Source organism: Enoplosus armatus, chromosome 12 (assembly GCF_043641665.1).
Source record: "Enoplosus armatus isolate fEnoArm2 chromosome 12, fEnoArm2.hap1, whole genome shotgun sequence".
Lineage (NCBI taxonomy): Eukaryota > Metazoa > Chordata > Actinopteri > Centrarchiformes > Enoplosidae > Enoplosus > Enoplosus armatus.
In genome coordinates, this window is record NC_092191.1 from 13,233,450 (window position 1) to 13,254,911 (window position 21,462).

Genomic DNA, 21,462 nt, shown 5'->3' on the forward strand with positions numbered 1-21,462 from the left:
CTCGTCTTCGTTGGTTAGAAACAATTTTACAGTTTAAAGTTAACTTTAACTAGGTTTGCAGATTGTGGGTCTCATGTTTGCCTGATCTCTACAGTTATTTACAGGACTACATTTCAGGACCTTGGCCAGCACCACAATTCCACACTGAAGTAAAACTCTGTAACGTCTTTCTAGGACAGTGAGCGTAAATTATATACAATTTTGATATATATCAAAATTTGTAAATTTACCACCATTATTGTGGTAAATATTAAAATTTACCATAAACTGGGAAAATAGGTCCAAAAAAGCAAATGTTTTGCTTGGTAAGGTGTGTTTACGAGTTGATGAATCTAATTCACTTTACAATTATGTTTTACATTGCTTCAGACTAATTCAATTAGTCTTCCTTTACTCTCATACTATCTAGATTTCAAATTACCAGACTGGAAAAAAACAGTTAGAGGTTTATTGCACACCAAATATGCAGGACAATGCATCATACGTTTATTTTTTTTATAAAAACATGGCAGCAACAGAACTCTGCTTTTTGCCAAATTTTCACAAATAATTGGAGGTAGGTCACTTGATGAGTTTGAAGCCCCCCACACTATATTTGTACATAGTAAAAGTTAGTCATTACAAAATCTACCAACACCTATGGTGATTTGATCATATTTACAAAATGACACACTACTCCCCTATTATATTTTATAGAAGCAAGATCAACATAATCTGACACAAGCGAGACTGTAAAGGTACACATTTTGAAAGCAAACACACATCTCCGAGTAAATCATTACCCAGCGTAATACAGTTTTAACTTTCAGGCAAATACAAAACAAGTGAATTCAAGTATAACCAGGTACAAACAAAATTAACAGAAACAATTGCAGTAATGCTTGAACAAGCAAAAAAGTCAAACGGATTCACTTTGCAGCTGAAACTAACTATACATTGCAATAAACTTTTCCTTCAATACTTAGTTAACTGATAATTAACTGATCATATGAGTTTATATGGTCCTTCCATAACAAACCGTAATAATGTGACTGATGTATTTTTGTCAGACAGACGTGTCAACTTGACGACGACAGAACTACAACAACATAACAAAAAGTAATGAAAAACAGGCTGACATTGTAGTTTTGAAGTCTACAGACTCATAGCTGACAGGTACTCAAATATGCATCACAGTTCGATCTTTCATCTGTGCTTCACTCAGCGAAAACCCTCCTTCAGTCTCCAGATGCCCTCCTGACCAGAAGTCCTGTGGAAGTCACAGATGCTCCTGAGCAGCTCTCTGAAGACAGGCGCCTGTTTCTGAGTCAGTCGTGGTTTGAAATACTCCAGCACTTCCTGGGTGGTGGCCTGTCCGTCCACATTCGCCTGGAAGGCCACGAAGTTGCGCAGATCCACCAGCAGCTCATCGTGCTCAGTGGGCGGGGCTGAGGGGGAGCTCGTTCCTGGATCGCCGGAGCCGTCCTCGTCTTCCTCTGCTTCTTCTCTTTGGCTGGAGGGCAGGCTGAGGTGATTGCGGACCCTCATCTTGGCCAGCAGGGAGGAGGAGGAGAGCGGGGCAGAGTTTGATTCACTTTCTGGCCCCTCCCCACTGAAATGAGCTCCTGAACCAGGCTTCTTTGACACAGACTTCTTTATAATAGCAGCATCCTAAAGAGAGAAACAGACAGATGTACACAACATGGCATCACAAATGCAAAATAACTGCCATAACTACACTGCGTATGTCTTCATAATAACACTGCTGTTACCTTGCATTTGCTCGGAGTAGGGACAGATTGAACAGAAGGTGCATTCAGGAGAGAATTCTTCTTTTGTCCAAACCGTTTCCTGAGAGAACAAATGATATGTTTGTTTTAAATGAGATCAGTGAAGCTCTAAACATCCCCAGAGTGTGGGTGTGAGCCTGTGTACCTTGCAGGTGGAGGAGGGGGTCTATTGTAGGACAGCCTGCACTGCTGGCGAGAAACCTTAAGGGCTTTCAGGGCATCTTTGGCCACCCTGTTGGCTTCTGCCTCCACAAGAACATAGTCAGGGTTGGAGGACTCCATGATGGTGTCATGCTGCATCACACTGTGGATACCTGAAGAAGACAGAGGAAGACGAGTAATAAAAAAAAAAAAGAAAAAAGAGTCAAACAAAGAAGCTTATTGTTCTGCGAGACATACTAAATAAACATGTCTTGTTTGTGCACAAAAAGCCTACCAGATTTCTTGAAGAGCTTTGCCAAGACATAATCGTCAGATTTCTTCTGGTCCCCTGTCTCATTGTCTTTACTCTCTTCTTTCGTGAAGGTCCTTTTCTTCACCAAGTGAGAGATGCGGTGGCCTTCAAACCGAGCATCCTGGGAGTGTTTGCGTCTCTTATGTTTGTGTTTGTCCGAGTCAGCTGAGTCGCAGTGCTTCCTCTTTTCTCTGTGTTTCTGTGGGCTAGTCAGGGCAGAGTCTTTGTCTCTGTGTTGGTGAGAGCTGGATGAGTTTGAGTGTTTGAATGGAGGCTTGGCTGCATCCCAGTGTCTATTATTTTGTCCTTTATGGTGTGTATTAGCTGGAATATTTGGCTTTACGTCCACGCCATTTTGGTTGGCGCTTTGATTGTCGGTCGGGACGTTTGAGTTTTTACTGCATGGAGAAGTGTTTCCATCTCTTAATGCAGGAATGTTTGTTAAGTGTCTGCCATCTGCACCAGTTTCATTCTGGTTTGGTGAGGAATGTTTATGTACATAGCTGCCATGGTTTACTGTGTGTGATGCCCTTGGCCTCTCAGGTTTCTTGGGTGCCTTGACATCAGAACCTGTACCTGTATGAGAATCAAAACAAAACCTGTTAGGTGAGATTCATGTAACCTCATAATTCGACAATAACATGTTTCTACTGTTTCTAAGAGAAAAATGCACAAACAAAAAGAAAAAATGTGCAGACCTGCAAATATGGCACTGGTCTCTGTTCCCTGAGCTCCAGGGTCAGACAGGGTGAAGAGCTCATAGATGTCATTAGACTTGAAGAACCGCCTTTGTTTGGGGTCCTTCAGAACACGATTGGTCAGAAACTGTTTGAAGATTTGCCTGAATTACAACAGATAAAATACAGAATTAGATACTTGTGTGTAATATGCTATTTTACACCTTCACCCAATCCTCTGTCACCACAGAGTAATTTGGCTGATGGATGAGAAAATTAGTTAACCGCACGACTGTAGGCATCAAAATAGACTCCCTGCAGTTCTTCCAACTTGCTTTTTGAAAGCACTTTACAGACCCAAACCAAACAGAGCAACAGTTTAGGAGTCCTTGATTGGCCATTTAATAATGCAGGAAAGCTTTTCAATTACTGAGAACTGGGATAGTGCATGTAGTAATACAGCAGTGATGTGAGCAATTAGTCTTGTTATTACCAATATTCATGAACATGTGAAGTCAATGAAAAGACAACTAAAATGCAAGACTGGGTAAGAGAAAGCACAAAAGCCAGCGCAGGATTTTTTTTTAAACCTCTTTTAAACTGAGTTCTGTGATTGAATATCGTGTGTGGAAGTGCTTATGGCCAAACACAAACAGAAAAACTGCACTCTGACCTGTGGTAGATTTTCTCCTCGATGGTCCCTGCAGTCAGCAGTCTGTAGATCGTCACTTGCTGCTTCTGACCGATCCTCCACGCTCGCTCCCGTGCCTACGAACAACACAATACATTCAAATAAATTATTCAGGTAAATTATTTGAAACACACAGTCAAGATTTTTTTAGGCTTTAAGTAAACAAGGAAACAATTGTGAGAAGCAGGAGAGTTCATGTCCAACTGGAAATGCAGGTCATTTTAAGTCGCAAATATTTGAAGTACATAAGTAGAACAATAAAAATCCACATTAAATAATTCACCTAGTAAATGTTTGATTTGAACTATTGAATGTGTGTATCTGTCTAACCTGCGTGTCAGTACTGGGGTTCCAGTCTGGGTCATAGATGATGACTCTATTGGCTCCAGTCAGATTGACTCCCAGACCTCCGACTTTAGTGGTCAACAAGAAGATAAAAATGGATTTGTCCTGTAAGAAAGAAAGGCAAGGGGAAAAATATGTCAGTGATTAATGAACACCATGTCCACAGTTGTATACTCCCTTTGATAATCACTTCTGGGTACAATCATACATATACATTTAATTAGTAAATTGTTAACTAATAATTTAATGTAATATCAAACTAAGACGACAATGTCATGTTCTCTCAAATTAACCCCTATTTAAATCAAATAGCTCAATCTAAAATCAAGGTTTTTGGTTACTTAAAAAATTGTACATTTGATCAGACATAGATATTAACACATTAAATTCTAAAATACTGATAAGTTTTGCCATGCGTTTGCACAGAATCAGAAGGTTTAATTTAAAGGTAGACCTACATTGTTATAATGCTCAGTGATATTTCCACATATCTGTATTTCAGTACAGAGACAATAAGGTACATCCAGTTTGAACAACAGATTGTCATCAATTAGTGTTTCCACCTCAGGGTGTGCAGGGTTCCACTGAAGCATTTTGTCCCTCAGGACGGGATTTTCATGGGGAAACACTCAGAGCCATTAGGGAAGACTAATCCTTACCTCGTTGTAGCGGGCGATGAGGGGCTGTCGGGAAGCTATTGTGGTAGTGCCGTCCATTTTCAGGTATGAGTAGTTATTCTCCCTCACAAATACCTCCAAGATGTCCAACATCTGGAGAGGAGGGAGACGATAAAGTCAGCAGAGAGACGGCGAGAGAAACAGAGAGAGGAAAAGAGGGGCGGAGGTTTGGATTATCTCTAAAAGGATTAGAGCAGATTAATATTACATGGATAGAGATACCGACAGGGAGGGTTCTCAGGTTCCCTCTGAGGTATAATCTCATTGGTATTGACTGCAACAGCTGGGGCCTCTCTTACATACACACTCTCCCTCTCTCTCTCTCTCCCTCACACACACAGACACACAGACACACACACACACAGACACACAGACACACACACACACACACACACACACACACACACACAATTTTACGAGCACCAGGGTTGTAGGTAGCCAGCAGCAAATACAGAGACAACATGTACAAGTGACATGACAATTTAAGATATTAATTTGAAGCAGTGATGTAATGACGTCTGGCCTATGCAAAAACTCATTTCAATGCATTAATACAAACAATTAATTATTGGCATTTAAAAATTTGCATTATATATATATCAACTGCTATTTTAGCAAAGCAAAAATGTATGTGTGAATGAGAAAGTCAAAGCAACGCGTTCCAAACCTGTCTAGACTGAGTGAAGAGCAGGACTCTGTGGCCCTGTTTGAACCAGAGACGCAGCAGCGACTCCACCACTATCAGCTTTCCTGAGCGTTTCCAAAAGCCGAAGTGTTCCTCCTCAGTTAGCTGGTCCTCTGGGATTCCCCTCAACATCCGGGGGCCGCCCGATAAAAGGTCTGGGTGGTTACAGATCTTACGTAGCGCTATCAAACCTGAGAATACCTGAACAGCACAAACAAGAGAAAGGAACAAAGAAAACGGTTTCTTTCATTAACACAAAATTGGAGAAAGGTGACAAAACTGTTATAAAAGGTTGGTAGATTTCACTGCATTTTACAGTGGCGCATCTTTAAACAAATAAACACATTTACTTTAGTCTACAGGAATGAGTTACATCATTTATTTACGGACAATAAAGGCTGTGTTTCTTGATGAAGGCCCAATGGTCACTGCATTAGTAATGGTGGTTAATGGACTGAGAGTGACCACTGAATATGTCTATAAGAGCATGTGTGTGTATGCACAATCTGCTGTGGTCACCCCTGGCTCTCCAACCGTCCATTTGGTCAGTGGTGATAAATGGTCGAGTCTCTCTCTCCAGGGTCTGGCTAATGTGAGACGACCAACTGCACAGCATCCTTAAAGAGAGCATCTTAAAGAATACTAAAGTCAAGCTATTAGGGGATTAACTAAATTAGCATGGTAAAAAAAAAAAAAAAAATCCACAAAACATATTCAACTGATGCCACTTCAAGGTGTTGCTCTTTAAGCGTACAAGAGTGCATAAAAATACACACAAATGCCTGTGAGCGAGAGAGGTGAACTGATTCATCAGTTAGGAGGTTAAATAATGAATAAGGAAAGTCTTGTTCCTGGAAATCTTCTCCTCGACTGAGAGTTTTGCCCTCCTTGTCCTTGTAATGCAGCTCCAGTCAACACAAAAAGCCCAAATGGAAGAAGCAAAAAATACAAACACAGTGAACTTGCTTTAACTATGAAAGCGAGGCTTACCTGCATGTCCCCGTTTAGTATCTGGTAGACCTCTTTGGAATCTAAGAAGCTCTGATACACCTGGCGCTGGTCATCTGTTAATCTGCAAAACAGAACCTGAACACACACACACACACACACACACACACACACACACACACAGGGTAGTGTAAAAGTGTGTAATGAGCAGTGAACATCCGCTCTAAAGCCCCTTGATGAAGTGCAGTGTGTGAGAAGAGAAATTAGAGGGAAGCAACGTGTTTTTTGGAGCCACTGCTGTCCTTAGGGACTGACTTAATGAGCTGAAGTGGACTGAGGAGTCAACCAGCATCAGCCGCGAGGACAGACCAGGGACTGGCCACTTTAATGAATACCTGCTCCTTTTACTTTACTAGGACTTTATTAGCTGGCTTCACCTGACGAGGGCCATGCACATTCGTCAAATACTCCTTAGACGTGGCACATACAGTCACATCCAATCAGATAAACACCTCCCCAGTTAAGAGATCCAGGCGTGAGAGGCTGTTCAATACTTAGACAGAAAAGGGTCAAATGTCTTGGAGTATGATGAATACCTGTTCACTTTTGTCAGGTAGGGAGAGGTTGGCCTTGACGTCTGCCTTCATTCTTCTGAGCAGGTAAGGATTTATGGTGTCCCTCAGCACACTTGCGCACTTAAACGCCGTCTGGACCTGAAAAGCAACAACAGTTAAACCTTTTAGCACAAACAAACTGCTTTAAAACCAAAGCAACATTCAGTCCAGCGCGTCAAACAACCACATCAACACTCACACCTGCCAGTGTGGATGTTTCCTGAGGCATGATCGTCGTTTAGCCCCTTTTCTGCCCTCTCTCATCACCTCCCTCATGTTGCTGTCCCTCTCAGCAGCACGGGCCATTAAACATTGATCAGAGTGCTGTTGGTCTCCAGGGACAGAGCCCTCCTCTTTCATCAGTACAACTGGCCAGGTCCATTGAAAACAGTGGGGGAGCTTGAGAAACACTCAGTCCCACTGCAAATGGCCTGCTACACCTCATCCAGAGTCAGTGCTAAAGGTCCAGTTAGCCTTTTAATAATATTAACTCACTGGGGGTTCGCAAAAGGATCAAAGACACACTCAGTGAAGCTGGAGGGGACAATAACATGGTGGGATTTAGGGCTCAATGGAGGTCAGAGTGGAAAACAAGAAGAGTAGGGCAGCAGATGATCCAGTGATCTCTGCACAAGCTGCTGAGGTGATTCACATGGGGGTGCAAACGCATGCTTCAGTAATGGATCCCACATCCTCAAGCTCATCCAGCCCCACCCCACCCGCATACGTTTTTACATACATCTGCTTGTACATGATCAGCCGAGGGACTGCTTTGCTGCTCTGAGAATTTCGAGAAGAGGATAAGGCAGCAGAGCTTAGCCCTCTCTGACCATTTAATAACATTAATAATTAGTAAAGGTTTTTATTATCGACAGCGGAAGAAGCATCAATAGCCAGCTTAAATAATTAAATCCATACAGTCAGTGGGTTATTAACGACTGAACACTAATGACGAAGGGCTACAATTTAGCTCACTGGCTCTCCACTTTAGCCTCTCCCTCTCTCTCACACACTAGGGATGTACTGAAGTTCCTTTGCATGGACCTACATTATCCTGCCCTGCACTTAATGGCTCTGTTGCTCCACAATCTCTCCTTCTGACTTGCTTCCATCTAGCTCTCCAAAATTATGCCTACATGTATGTGTGTGTGTGTGACTAATGTTGTCAAGTGACACTTTAGCCCTTCATCCCTCCCTCCCTATGCTACGTTATAGGTTTACTTATAGAGTTGCTGCATTAATTGACTACTTCTTGTTGTATGTATGCTTTTTCGTCCCTTCCCATTCACTTTGGACAACAATGAAAATAAGCCTCATAGCTTTTTTCGTATCCTATTCTATGCTCTAACTTTAAATTAAATCAAATTGTAAAATCCAAAATGCAAGATAATGAAACAATTTACACTATACTTCTTTTCTCTTATCTGAGAAAAAATGTGTTCAAATTCTCAAATGGGGTGACATTTCTTGATGGAGTTATTGTATACCAACACTTTGAAGATAAAAAACGAAGAAAAGGATTGAGGGGCAGGATTTAAACAAATCCTAATTGTGCGTGTGTGTGTTCCAGTACCTGTACAGGTGAGGCATTGCTGTATCCTCCCATGGTGATCGGCACAGAAAACTGCTCCATGAAGACAGGCAATGACCCCAGTTTGCCGGGGAAGACAAAGTCAAACAGAGACCACAGCTCCTTCAAATTGTTCTGCATGGGAGAGCCCGACAGGATGAACCTGTGGGGAGTGCGGAACTAGAGAGAGGGAAGAGATAAAATATGTTATATTTTCCTAAAGATCGATGTGATGTTCCAGCACGCTTGATGTTGCTGTACAAGAATGAATGGAAGTAAATAGCTTCTTCTAAAGGCAAGAACAAAAGCTCTGATGGTGCGTAGGAATGTGGAAAGAGATAATCAACATAACTGACACAAATGAAAAGGCATGTATTACTTTTTCAACTCAAAGTGTAAATGTATTCATAAGCTAAAGTCATTTCTACTGTATGGACGCTTCAGTTGTTGTGGTTAAAATGTGTGTGCTCATGAATGTGTCTGAAACAACACCTGTTTGCAGGCAGTGGTAACTCCAGCGTTTGGATTCCTGATCTTATGGCCCTCATCCAGTATAATGTAGTGCCAATCGTAGCGCTGCAAGGTGTCTTGCATATTCCTCACAGCTGAATACGAGGTTATCAGGATACCATGACATGATGCTATCTCTGGAATAAGTTTTTCCTGCAACAGAGAAAAAAGCACATACACCAAACAGGTTTTTTAAGTCATTGCAATTCTTAACTATCTCTGGTCGCTTGAGCATCGAACTAGGGCATCTCCTTAATGTGGTGTGAGGAGAGAGGGGGAGAGGGGAGAAGGTTAGGAGATAACGCTGTATAAACAGACCTCTAGTGCCCCCCAGAGGAAAAATAGACCCTGTAGAAAGCATTCTTACTGAATTATGAATATGAAAATCCAACACACACGAACAAACAATTACCTTGTTGCTGGTGAACGAGCCAGTTTCATGTAGAACAGCGACTCTGAAAGGAGGCCACCAGGTGTGAAACTCCTTTACCCACTGGTGCATGACTGTAGCTGGGCACACGATGACTGTTGGACCCAGACCAGCATACCTACAACCAAACACACAGGACAGAGATGTTTAATCTTAAACATGCGATTAAGATGGGTAACAAGGGAACTCTGGGTTCATTTAACTTTGGATAACATCAGCAAATTTCATTAGCTAATTATACTCATCATTTCTATACCAAGTTATAGAAAATAAAGGCCTTTCCCCAATATGTGAAAAAGGAAATGTGCTTTGCTTGCATGTAGAATATGCGATGCATTCAGGAATAAGGGAAATAGAGGAAGCTGAGTGTCCAGGTACAATAATGCAGCAGAACGAACAACAAAGCTCCAATCACTTTCTGTGTCTTACAAATGAATCAAAGAAGGTGCGTGGACACATGCTCAGCTCTTCTGTCAAGATTTACAAGACCTTTGTCAAACACACACACAAAGATACGCTAATGGGCTGGTATGAACCTCTGCCTGGTGGAAGCTATTGATACTTGGCCATAATTGAGTTTGCAAGCAATCAATTTGTGGGCGTCTAGTAGACAGAGTATTGACCATGAGAGAAGCTCCACCTCCTAAATGTCGTTTGTGCAGTAAAACCAGATTATCACCACCACTGCGTCATGTTTTCCATGGTTGATTTGTTGTCCCACACCTGCTCCACCCCCACTTCTCGAGTCAAAAATTCATTTTAAGTGTTCATGAAGACACTCACTCTACTCTAACACACACACACACACACACACACACACACACACACACACACACACACACACACACACACACAAACAGAGTGTCAGAGTTTTCTCTGATGTCTGCAGTAAGAAAGTGAAGAGTCTGATAATTGAAACATGTTTAATAATTCAGATGAACACTCTCAAGCAGAAATCCCCCTAATCAAATATTCATACCATACAGACACACAGTCTCTGGCCACAGATTGTTGTGTGTGTGTGTGTGTGTGTGTGTGTGTGTGTGTGTGTGTGTGTGTGTGTGTGTGTGTGTGTGTGTGTGTACCTGTAGTTGGATCCTCTGGTCCTCAGTTTGCTGTAGCTCAGTCCAGCCAGAAAGCAGATGACCTGGATGGTTTTACCCAATCCCATCTCGTCTCCCAGGATGCCGCCTGCCTGCTGACAGTGGAGTTCCCACATCCACCGCACACCTGTCTGCTGGTACCTGACAATGTGATATACACGTATACAAACACTTAAAACACCTGTACATGACAGCCACTATGGACATTCAAGTGCACGTACATGGCAGGGTGGCCCAGTAATCACAAAGTATGTTAACTGAAATCTGGTTCAATTATTATAATAAGTGTCAGAGCAAATAACCTAATCCCTATCAGATAAAGGAGTGATGTACTTGTAAGGCAAAAGTCAATTTTCTTTTTATTATTTATTGAATCAAGTTTATGGTGTCTTGATCAAATAATCTTTGGTTAATCTTTATCATTTGAAGCCAAAGGTTGTTAGAAGCAGTGGGTGTGTTGTGGACCATGACACCAGAGAAAGTACACAGATATGTTTTATACACTAATCATTTTACAGCTACTAGTCAAATGCCATCACTATCTTACTTGACAGTTGAAAACATTTGCAAATGACTGTGTGGACATTTGAGGAAACTCTAAATGTTTCACATTGAACTTACTTGAAAAGTTTTTTCCAGAGGAAACCAGGCACTTTGAAGCCTTCGTCAAATTCTTCATCACTGTCATCTGAAAGCTCCTCACCTCTTTCTCTCTTCAGCTCCCTTTCTTGAAGACGTTGTCGCTTCCATCTCCTAGTAAGACAATGAGTACATACTAATGAAGTTCTACCACATGAAATGCTTTTCACCACTAGATCTAATGGGCTCAGTCAACATGAGTGAACACAAACAACTGTCAGTTTAAGTTTTTTGTCTTTGATATTGTGTTATACACCCAAAATTTAAATTATTTGGTGATCCAAGCTCAAAAAGAGTGAGACATTTCAAGTGATTTCTGTTTCATGTTGGATTTCTCCATCTCTGTATTAGCCCTGTGATAGACTGGTGACCTGTCCAGGGTTAGGGTGTACTTGCATACTGGTAAAAGTCCAGCTACATGCAACCCTAAACAGGGTATGCAGGTATAGCGAATAGATGGATGGATGTCCCGTTTGCACCTCTTGCACTCAGTGATTAATTTAAAGGCTTGCCTACACAGGTGTATGGATAGCAAATGTTTTGAGGTGCGAGTATCTCCCTTGAGCAGTTGAACATCTACAGCAAAAAGGGAAATGTAAAGGAGAAGAGTTTTAATGGTGCAGGAGAGAGGGCAGTTAGAGGCACAGTCGTCGCGCAGCAAATGAAGATTGATACAGACAATTAGTAGTGCGAGTTCCCCAGAAAGGTGCGAGGTGGAAAGGATAAGAATCCATCTTCATTTGGGCCTGGTCTGTCACCCTGCCACGAAACTGGTCCTTTAGCTGGGCCTGGGAGACCACGCTCTCTAATTAAGTCAAGACTAAGCATTGGTTCAGTTAATTACACTTTTCTGCCCCCACTCCACCCCCCACCCAACTACAAATACCGCCCGCTCTAATAATATCATTCCTCACATAAGCTAGCCTCACCATCCATGCCGTGTCTATGCTGTTGAATTGACATTCAATCACTGCACAGTAGAAAAAGGACACATGCCAACACAATTTATTTGGCAGCTATAAATATGAAATCTCATTAGGGCTGCTCTTCCATTAATTTGAGCATTAGAGTGAGTGAGTGTATAAGACCATGTGCAGGAGGATAATTAGGCCAGTGTGAGAGCAGAGAGAGAAGAAGAGCAGGGAGTGAATTTGCTTAGTCAAGAAACAGCTGCCAATCTCATCTGGGATTAACTCTCCTTCTGCACTATGGAGCCAGCAGAAACCGACTGCTTTTCTCCTTAACTAAATGGAATAACAATAGCACATTTGCACCACTGCCATCGCAAATGTGATGCAAACTTGAAGGCTCAATCTGGTGTTTGTTGAGCATGTCATTTACAGGCGCAGATGTATGCATTCTCTTCAGAAGAAGACTTGCAGATGAAAACTTTTTACACCTTTGCATCCAACCATAAGCCTAAGAATGAATCTACTGTTTACAAGCTGAAAACAAATTACAAAACTGGGGACCAAAATAACCAATAATTTAATAATAAGTTTATAGCAGCAAGTAGATGACCATCATACCTTATTCGCTGTCTGTAGTACTCCATATCTCCATCATCTTTGCATTTTTTGTCTTTACCCTTCTCATCCTCCTCTTCATCTGAACTCTCAGGGCAGTATTCTTCCTCACTCTCCTCTTTCTTCTTTACTTTCTTCCTCCCTTTCCCTTCAGTTTTTCTCTTGTATGGTTTCAACTCATACTCTTCTTCATCATCCTCCCCGAAGCCTTCCTCCACGTCTTCTCTTTCCTCTTGGTCAGGATCTATGCCTTCATCACTGGGAAGGTACTCTGACCCCTCGCTGTCTGTCTCCTCTCCCTCAGTTTGACGCTTCCTCCTTGGCTTAGGGAGCTGTGGCTCAGACTTAGGCCGAGCCTTAGGATGGGCCTTCAGAGCAGTTATCTGGAGCTTTCGCATGCGCTTCTTCATTTTTTTATCCTTGGAAGACGAAACAATTATGTTGGTTTTTCCCCTGGCCTCATCAGGGCTGAGTCTGGAGCTCCTCTTCTTCTTTAGAAGAGGGACTCTCTTCCTCTCAGTAGCCAACTTGGCCTGGTCCGTCAAGTACTGGTCAAAGGCCGAGTTTTCAACAAGCATCACTTTTCGAGGCTCCTTCTTTACCTCCTTCTGTGGGATTCGTGTTCCAAAAGGAGTCATGTGACCCGTCCGGATAAGCTCCTCCCATTCAGTCTCCTGAGATGGCATGAGCATGCTGCCCAGTGTCGACGGCCCGGCTTCTGGTACAACACACACATCAAGCAGGGTTAGACACAGAACTGTTAAGTATCAGTTCTTACAGGGTATCCCATGGTGGTTTTTTCAACAACTAGTAGCACTATGGAGCAATATTTTAATTAGCAGGTCCCTGTTTTGTTTCCATATCATGCACACATGAGGACTAAGATGCATGCGTGCAAGCACGTTTCTGTTTGTGTTTTATGAGGAAGGAAATGCATTGAACACATTTGTCAGGCCTAAAGGACGCACACAAAACATTGTGGTGAGAAAAACTTGAATGTCAACATAACTGTTTTTGTTTATAAGAAAACTCGACTGGGTACCTTTAAGCGTGCAGCTCAGTATATTTACATGTGTTTGTTAAAGCTGATAATAAACAACTGGTGTTCAAGGGTGAAGGTTAAATCAGCACTGGTGTTGTACATCATGGTTCTGTTGCATAAACACAATAGATGTGTTGGTTTTCACTTCAGACACACCCATCAAATAGGAGAAAACAGATGTCAAAGGCTGTGCCAAAATATAAACTGGAGAAAAAACATTAAAACACGAAATGAAACCCAGCTGTCACAAGGAAAATATCAGAGAGAGTTCAATGTGAAAATGTTTTGCATGTTTTTTTCTAATTGAACATGTTTCAACAACCTCTAACATATATTTTGGTGGGTGTGTCAGGGGTGAAATCCGCTGCAGACGAAACATATATGAACATCTTGATATTCAAAACAGCCACCACTGCACCGTGGAGTGTATTTTTTACCATCCAATATGTATTTAAGCCTTTGCTTACAATCATCTCTGACAATTCCTTAAACGAGGAATGCCACTGAATAGCCTTCTTGGCCACCAAAGCTGCAACTGGTATTAATGCTTTGCATTGTTTCCATTTCTGCTTTGTTTTGCTTCACTTTGGGCAGCACAGAACATGACCCTGGCTTCACATTGTCTATAGAAAGCAGGGAACCAGCACTTTTTTTGCCTTATATGACTCAGTATTGATTCCCATAGTAGTGGACAACACGTTTAGTCAATACATTGGAAAGGAATCACAGACAAACAATAAGGACACCTCACCTTCCTCTTCATCATCCTCTGCCAAAAGCTCAGCTTCCACCCTTTGTGTGTCCTCTCCTCCAAGAATGGCCTGAAGTCGCTTCTGTTTGGCTCTGACTTTCTTCAGCTGTTTCTCCTGAATTAAAATGTGTTTTCATCATCACAGTCACTGTCAATATTATGTTGATGTCACATTCTCATGTAAATCATTAATTTAAGGGTTTGTCATATTTAGTATTTTACCTTATTTTCTTTCTGTCGTTTGACAGATTCAATCTTCCTACTGATATCTTTGCTGGAGGCGGCATAGGGAGACAGCTGCTCGATAATCTTGTTGATATGTTTCAGAGACCCTGTAACGGACCTGAAACACACACCGTTAAAACACAGAGTAGGATTAATTAGCTCCTTTAAGGTTTGCTGTTATTTTGAAATAAAAAACAAGCTTCCTATGAAGATGACGGCTGTAAATGTATTTTTTAGCTTTCACCTTTGCAACTGAGCTTACTTTGTCATAAATCTACAGTTACCAAAGAGAAGCTTCTTGTATATTCTAATAGGAGTTTAAATATGCTACTGTAAGTAAGTGCTGGAGGAGCTGACTTCAGTATACTTTTACCACAACTACTAAACAGTATGATCTCTTGTTAAAAAGGTAATAGAAAAAAAAATGTATCTCAGTGCAATCGTAGCATTTCATCAAACACATATATAAATAAATTAATCGTATGATGCTGATATCAGAACAAGACTTTGATAGAAGGACTTTCACACAAAAAAGTCAACAAGAATGTTGCCAAGAGGAAAACTCAGACCAGCTCAGGCCTTCCTATTATTGCAGTCATTGTCCTTTACCTGACATCATCGAGCACAGACTGGTATTCCTTCTCAGCCTCGGCTTTAGCAGCTGCCTGATTGGCATCGTGGATTGCCTCGTCCACTTGCTGCAGGACCCCTTGCTCAAGGACGTCTTGGTCATACACAGCCACACCAAGACCCTGAAGTTCATCTGCGCCAGAGCTGGCAGATGCTGCTTGGATACGCTGCCGGTCAATCTGCAGCAAGGCTCCAGACCTCTTACCACCTGTACCACACCACAAATGACAATACATGGATGCATGAGATGGCCAGGAGTGACTCTTTATGTCAGTTCAAAGCTATTTGTGATGGTCCCAAATCTCTTTTAGTGCAAGAGTTGCATAGCTCACCGCTGGTACCCTCCTCAGGTCCAGTATTGGCAGGATAGGCTGCAGCAGCCTCGGAGCCCTGGCTGTTTTCAGGGAAAGAACAGACTGCCGAGCCCCCTGTAGCCCCATCCTCCTCTGTCCCTCCCGGGGTAAGGGCAGCACTGGCAGGGCTGGAGAGAGAGGAAGGCACCTGGTCCTCTGAACCCTCTACAGGCATATTGATGCAGCTGCAAACAGAGACAGTCAGTGGGTCATTCAGATGTCAGACAGATGATGTGGTCCCAAAGACCCCTGTCTCTTCTAAGCCCCGGTGGTACTTTAATAAAGGCCATAACGTTAACTAAATCAAGGTATTCTGAGCTAACTTAATCTTGCTTCAAAAGATGTTACGTTTACTGTGAACTTAACTAATGTTTTGGTATTATTCAACATTAACGGTTGGCTAACTGACTTCAAGCTTATTATCCTCTGAACGACTACGCGTAGAAAGGGGAGAATAAATACTTTCATACCTGTTCTCACAAAATAACGTATTACAAGAGGCAGTTGATTAGACCGTTATAACATTCACATCAAGTTTTGTGAGAAACATTAAAATCTCTCACAGCCGTCCATTGTTTACGTGGCTAGGCTAGCCAGCTAAGCTAACAGTCCTACATCAGCCGTACATCATCAGCTGTTGCCAGCAGCAGTTCGGTTTAAATTAAACTGCCAAAAAATACAGATTCGTGCCCCAGCCAGGTAGCGTTACTACGTTATCGGTGTTGAAGCTGGGTACATTAAACCGAGTGTCGAAACGACAATGACAGAAATTACTTACAAAACGTTCAGTTACACAACATCACTGGCTTGATTTAATATGTCATGTTGCCAGCCAAGCTTCCTGGTTTCCGGTGCTCTCTGTTCAATGATTAACTTGTTGGGCAGCGCCCTCTGCTGGTTCACTGCTGCAGTGCCTCTTGTCCTCTAGATGGCGCCATGAAACCACTTATTTTAGTCGAGAATTAACCGTGGAGGACCTTCATTGAACCACCCCAGTCCAATGAAAATGTGCTGGACCACATTTTGATATAACCCATTGTATTTGTGTTTTGCATAATCAGCTTGGGAACCAGTTAGCTGTATGTGTTGAGGAGGGAGCAAGAACGTTAGGGAGTTTTTGTGTTGCAATCAGGCTGTAGTCCAGCCAGACCTTGCATAATGGCACCATCCAGTAAACCACTCCAAATCTCAAAACTTCTATTCCTCTGCAAAGCATCAATTCTTTTTCTATGTCTTTTTTAATTTTTTTTTTACAAAGGTTTGGAACTTGCACTTCATGGGTGTCACAACGTGCTTGCATCTCAGAGGAAGTTTATTTCCAGTGTCTTGCAACAATAAATGAAGGACTTAATTAAAATATCCATTCTGCCTTGCACTGCAGTGCCTGGGCAAAGGCCAGTAAACTTTCCAAACAGTGTAATTTGTGTAAACAGACATATCTATATAGGGATAGGGATTGCTGTGAGCCTTGGCTCAGAAAGTGTAGTAAGATGGAGACACTGGTCTGTTTTATTTGCTTAACTAGTAAATGTGGGTCACCTTCATTGGAACCTCTCCAGAGACACTGGAGGGGGTTTGAATTTAAAAAGTACTAAACCAAAAGGAAAGTGTGTCACAGTAAAGAAATAGGCCTTTACTTGCAGTTTAATTAGAAGAAGACCTGCAGTGTGCAGAGCTCTGATCAGGTAGCCAACAGACACAATGTTTTCTTTGTTGGTTTTTGTCTGGGTCGTTGATATAAAGGCCCACTGATAGGGGTAAGAATATAAACTATAAAGCTGCTGATGAATCACCTATGATGGGAAATGAACTGATACACATTCACACAATGTTGTGACTGTAAGGTTGAGCTGCAGAGAGGAATGTAAACCTTCTGTCTTGTGTTCGCCCTCCATCTTTTGTTTATCTAAGCAATACTTGACAAGTTTTATCACAGGGTAGGTGGAGATAATGTGTATGTATATGTCTGTGTTTTCTGCACATCATAATTTAGGGAATGTTAGTTGATGGACCACACCAGGCTTACAGGATTTAGTGGGTGGTAAAGCTGTCCATCTTAACTTTATGTGTAGGCGTGCATTCATGAGTGAGCATGATGAACCCTGCTTCTTTGTATGCAAGGGGTAAGTAGATTTATGGGGTGTAGGAGGGTAGAGTGCAAATCCCAGAGGGTGCAGTGGTGTGATGTTAACACTGCTGCGCTGTGCTGCTTTGCATCCTGACAGTAGCATAACAAGCAGAGCAAGATTTAAAGAGAGAACATGTGTTTAGTTTATGTGCAAAGCATCGTGGGGCTTGCTATGCACTCTGTAGAGTGTTCATCTGCATAAAGGGGTACGTGAGGTAACACAAGACACTGTAGCACAGGTGATACATGCTATAAACTCCATCTTCTCTGTGCGGTGATGGAGTATGGAGTTGTGTTTCTTCCATTATCTGCACACTGTCCTCCTTGCTTCGATAAAGGGTGTTTTAGTCTGTATGGCCTTCATCAGCTGCCTGGAACCTGATAAATGTCTCGAGGATGAAATCATTTTTACAAAGAATCTTGTGAGAGAGGGTTTTTTTCCCCTCATATTCACAGTATACTAAAGGTTTTTGTTTGTCTCAGATGAACCAGCTACTCATTAGATCTAGGATCTTACTCAAAACATGACTTATTACTGCACTGGATTATGGTTAACTGTTTTGGGAGGTTCTTCTCCGATAGATTTGAGGGCCAGCTCCACTCTGACCTTGTTAACCGCATTGTTGAATTTCATTTGTACCTTATCCTTGAACTTTTACATTTTTAACATCGTAATGAAAAATATCTCTGCTGAAATGCTCTTGTGTTTTGTGGTGTGTGCCCAGTAAAAAAATGAAATATGAGGCATTTTATGTGGTCGTATTCACCCTCAAAATTTAGTTGTAGAATTAAATTATTTACAGAGTAGTTCTGCTGGATTTGATGTTTTTCTGGCTCTAAACTCCACAAACATTCCACTGCTGAAGGGCATTTTGTTTCCCTCTCACTTCATTTCTCAAGTGAATTTAAGAAAGTTGTTCCTGAGCCTGGGTTTTCTTCCCAAGGAAGGCATTTACACATGCAAACACGATCTCTTTGCAAGGATATAATTAGATAGACAAATGTGTAAATGCATGGATTTGTAGAAAATAAGTAAGAACTGAAACAATTAGAATAATTGTGGGTATACAGACATGCATATATGTAGGCCACAGAGAGAGAGCGATACTGTATATTACACTGCCATATGTCACAGTATACACATATGTACACACACTGTTAAGTCATTGCATTTCTACAGGTGAAGTCTACAATATTGTGCAGTTAAGTGGAACACTTGGTTTTTATTTTTGGGTTGAGTGAAAGCCTCAGGGTCTGGGAAGAGATGAGAACCATGATGTTTTCTTAAGCCACAGACTGGTTAATAAATCAACAGGAGTAAAGCATCATCATCGTCTATATTATAAAAGCCATATTGTACTTTACACGTGTGTGGCCATAATGGCAGTGCTAATGTCTCCCATGTGTTCCTTTGTCCCAGTTAGTACATGTCTGTGTCTGTGTGTCTGATAGTAATTACAGGGGTGGGCTGGGTTCTCATCCGGGTGCATCAGACCTCTGCCATGCTACAGTAGATGCCTAATGCATCTGCTTATGATTTCACTCAGCAGCAGGTGTGTGTTTAAAAACGTTTGTGGGCACATAACCACACGTCAACTGTACACTACTGTGCTCTTATAAACATCTTGACGAAAATTTGTTTCGGAGGTGGACTGTCCAAAATGTTGAGCTCGGGGAAATGGGTTTTAATCTTTATCTCCCTATAAAAGGTTTTAAAGTGATTCCTAGAGTGCACATGGAAACACCTGCAAGCAAACTGGTTCAATCCAGGACAGAACACATTTTCACATACGTCTACCTCCTCCAGGTCAGGTTTTGTCGACACATTAGTGGGAGTTCACACAGAATTGTGTATTTAGCAGACCTCAAACACAGCTGGAACGAACCACACCAGAAAGAATCAGGACAAGGTCTTTGTGGTACAGTGACACGTCACATGAAACCGCCAGAACTGCAATGTGGGTTCAGTTTACTGTATGTACATGCATGTTTATGTGTGTGTGTGTATGTGTGTGTTTCAGTGTGTGAGTGCTAACTTGAGTATGTGTTGCTCTCCAGTGATAAATATAGTCCTCTTAGATGTGGCTTGGAGGACTCCAGCCAGTGATAGCTGCAGACCACAACAATGGGATCAGGACTGTTTTGGTGATATACAGTGGCAGCGGTGCCCTGACACAGAGCATGGCCTGAAACACGAGCTGACACAAGCAGAGAGAATACAGATGTAGAAATGGCTAGATTGCTGACTTTACATCCTAAACTCATGTTAAAACATACATACCCAGTTGCCAAGCTGATGACAGATGCACTCTGGGCAGGTGTCCCCTGTAAAAACAGCAGTTCATCTGTGAAGTCTTGAAGACAGGGAGCAGTAGATTCCACAGGAGGGAAGATGAATGGACATCAAGTTAAATGTAAACTTCCTTCAACAGGAAAACATCCAGTCTACCAGGTTTTGCGTCATCTCCCACCGGTTTAAACTGAGTTATGACTCCCCCTTGCCTTGCTACCTCACAAGCAGAAGAGAAATCAGCAAGTTACAGTATTTAAAATCCTTTTGTACTCAGGAATCAAAATAAACCAAAGTGTTCCCCAATTTTGTGTCTGAATGTGTGAGTGTGTTTTTTTGCATGTGTGATCACACTCAAAGTGATGTATGGCCACCTGTTCTACGTTGTGCTGCCCACCGACGTTTATCTGCAAACACAGTGAAGTAACCATCATCATCCTCACCCCCTCCTCCTCTCATCCCTCTTCTCTCCAGGCCTCTTTCTGTCATTACACAGTCTGATATCTTTATTCTCGTAATACATTTTAGTAGTGTGTAAAGGGGTCTTTCTTAAACCACACAAGAATCAAGACTCAAGGTAAATGAATACTGACAAATTTCATCACTGACAAATTTCATCACCCGAGTTTGGGCTGATAATATCCACTTATTCACTGTCACAACTAACTGTTTCCAAATGTCAAATGCAATAGCGCTCAGTTTCTCTGACTTATTTGGCAGTGAGCTGTGATTTCCCATGCCTTTCAACGTTATAGCTGTCAGATTCTTAACTTTTCTCTGTGCCGCTACCCTGTAGTGCTAGATAAGTTTGATGCTATTTTTTCCCCCATATAGAGAACATTTGAACAGCTCTATTGTTTGTTGTGTGTTTGTTCTCTCCGTCTAATCAGAAACATATGCACCATCATTGGAATAGTGTGCTGAACACACAGAACTTTAACTGGGGGACCTTTGCACACCAGGGACCTGGGAAATTAGCTTCATGGGCATAACAACAGATTCCCAGTAAACCCCAGTGACAGAGCACAACAACAGGAATCAGTGGTGATGATGTGCTGAACCAAGTAGCACATTGCTGAAGTAATCATACTAAGGTTCATAAGGGGACAAGCAATAATGCAGGGGGATAAACTTGTTATTTAAAATCTGGTGTGTCTAAGCTTATTTCGGGGGAAAAGGGTGAAAAGATCATGATTTATTCTTTAAAACTGAATCAGAGTTGGGACAATAAGGACAAGGCCAAGAGGATCAGAGAGTGGGACTGAGCTGGGTGGCAAAGGTTAAGTCAAGCTCCAAGTTCAAAACTCTCTCTTCCTGTCAGCGTGTTGAGACATACTCTGGATGTTCTGGGAACAGGAAGCAACTCCACACTTTCATTATGTACAGTAGACTGAATCCCTGGAGT

The 21,462-nt window shown here is 41.9% G+C and overlaps 1 protein-coding gene across 1 annotated transcript; it reads right to left on the reverse strand.

The window, feature by feature from the left end:
* Positions 1-953: 953 nt before the first annotated feature.
* On the reverse strand, positions 954-15,814 carry ercc6 (excision repair cross-complementation group 6). Its single transcript, XM_070916097.1, has 21 exons — positions 15,619-15,814; positions 15,266-15,494; positions 14,654-14,774; positions 14,432-14,546; positions 12,642-13,356; positions 11,095-11,226; positions 10,456-10,614; positions 9,353-9,488; positions 8,923-9,093; positions 8,434-8,610; positions 6,843-6,959; positions 6,289-6,384; positions 5,281-5,499; positions 4,596-4,706; positions 3,922-4,041; positions 3,574-3,668; positions 2,922-3,064; positions 2,206-2,799; positions 1,915-2,083; positions 1,752-1,830; positions 954-1,650 (listed from the first exon to the last, which is right to left on the reverse strand). Exons 1-21 carry the CDS (start codon positions 15,812-15,814, stop codon positions 1,201-1,203), a joined length of 4,344 nt encoding a protein of 1,447 aa, XP_070772198.1. The 3' UTR covers positions 954-1,200.
* Positions 15,815-21,462: the final 5,648 nt, after the last annotated feature.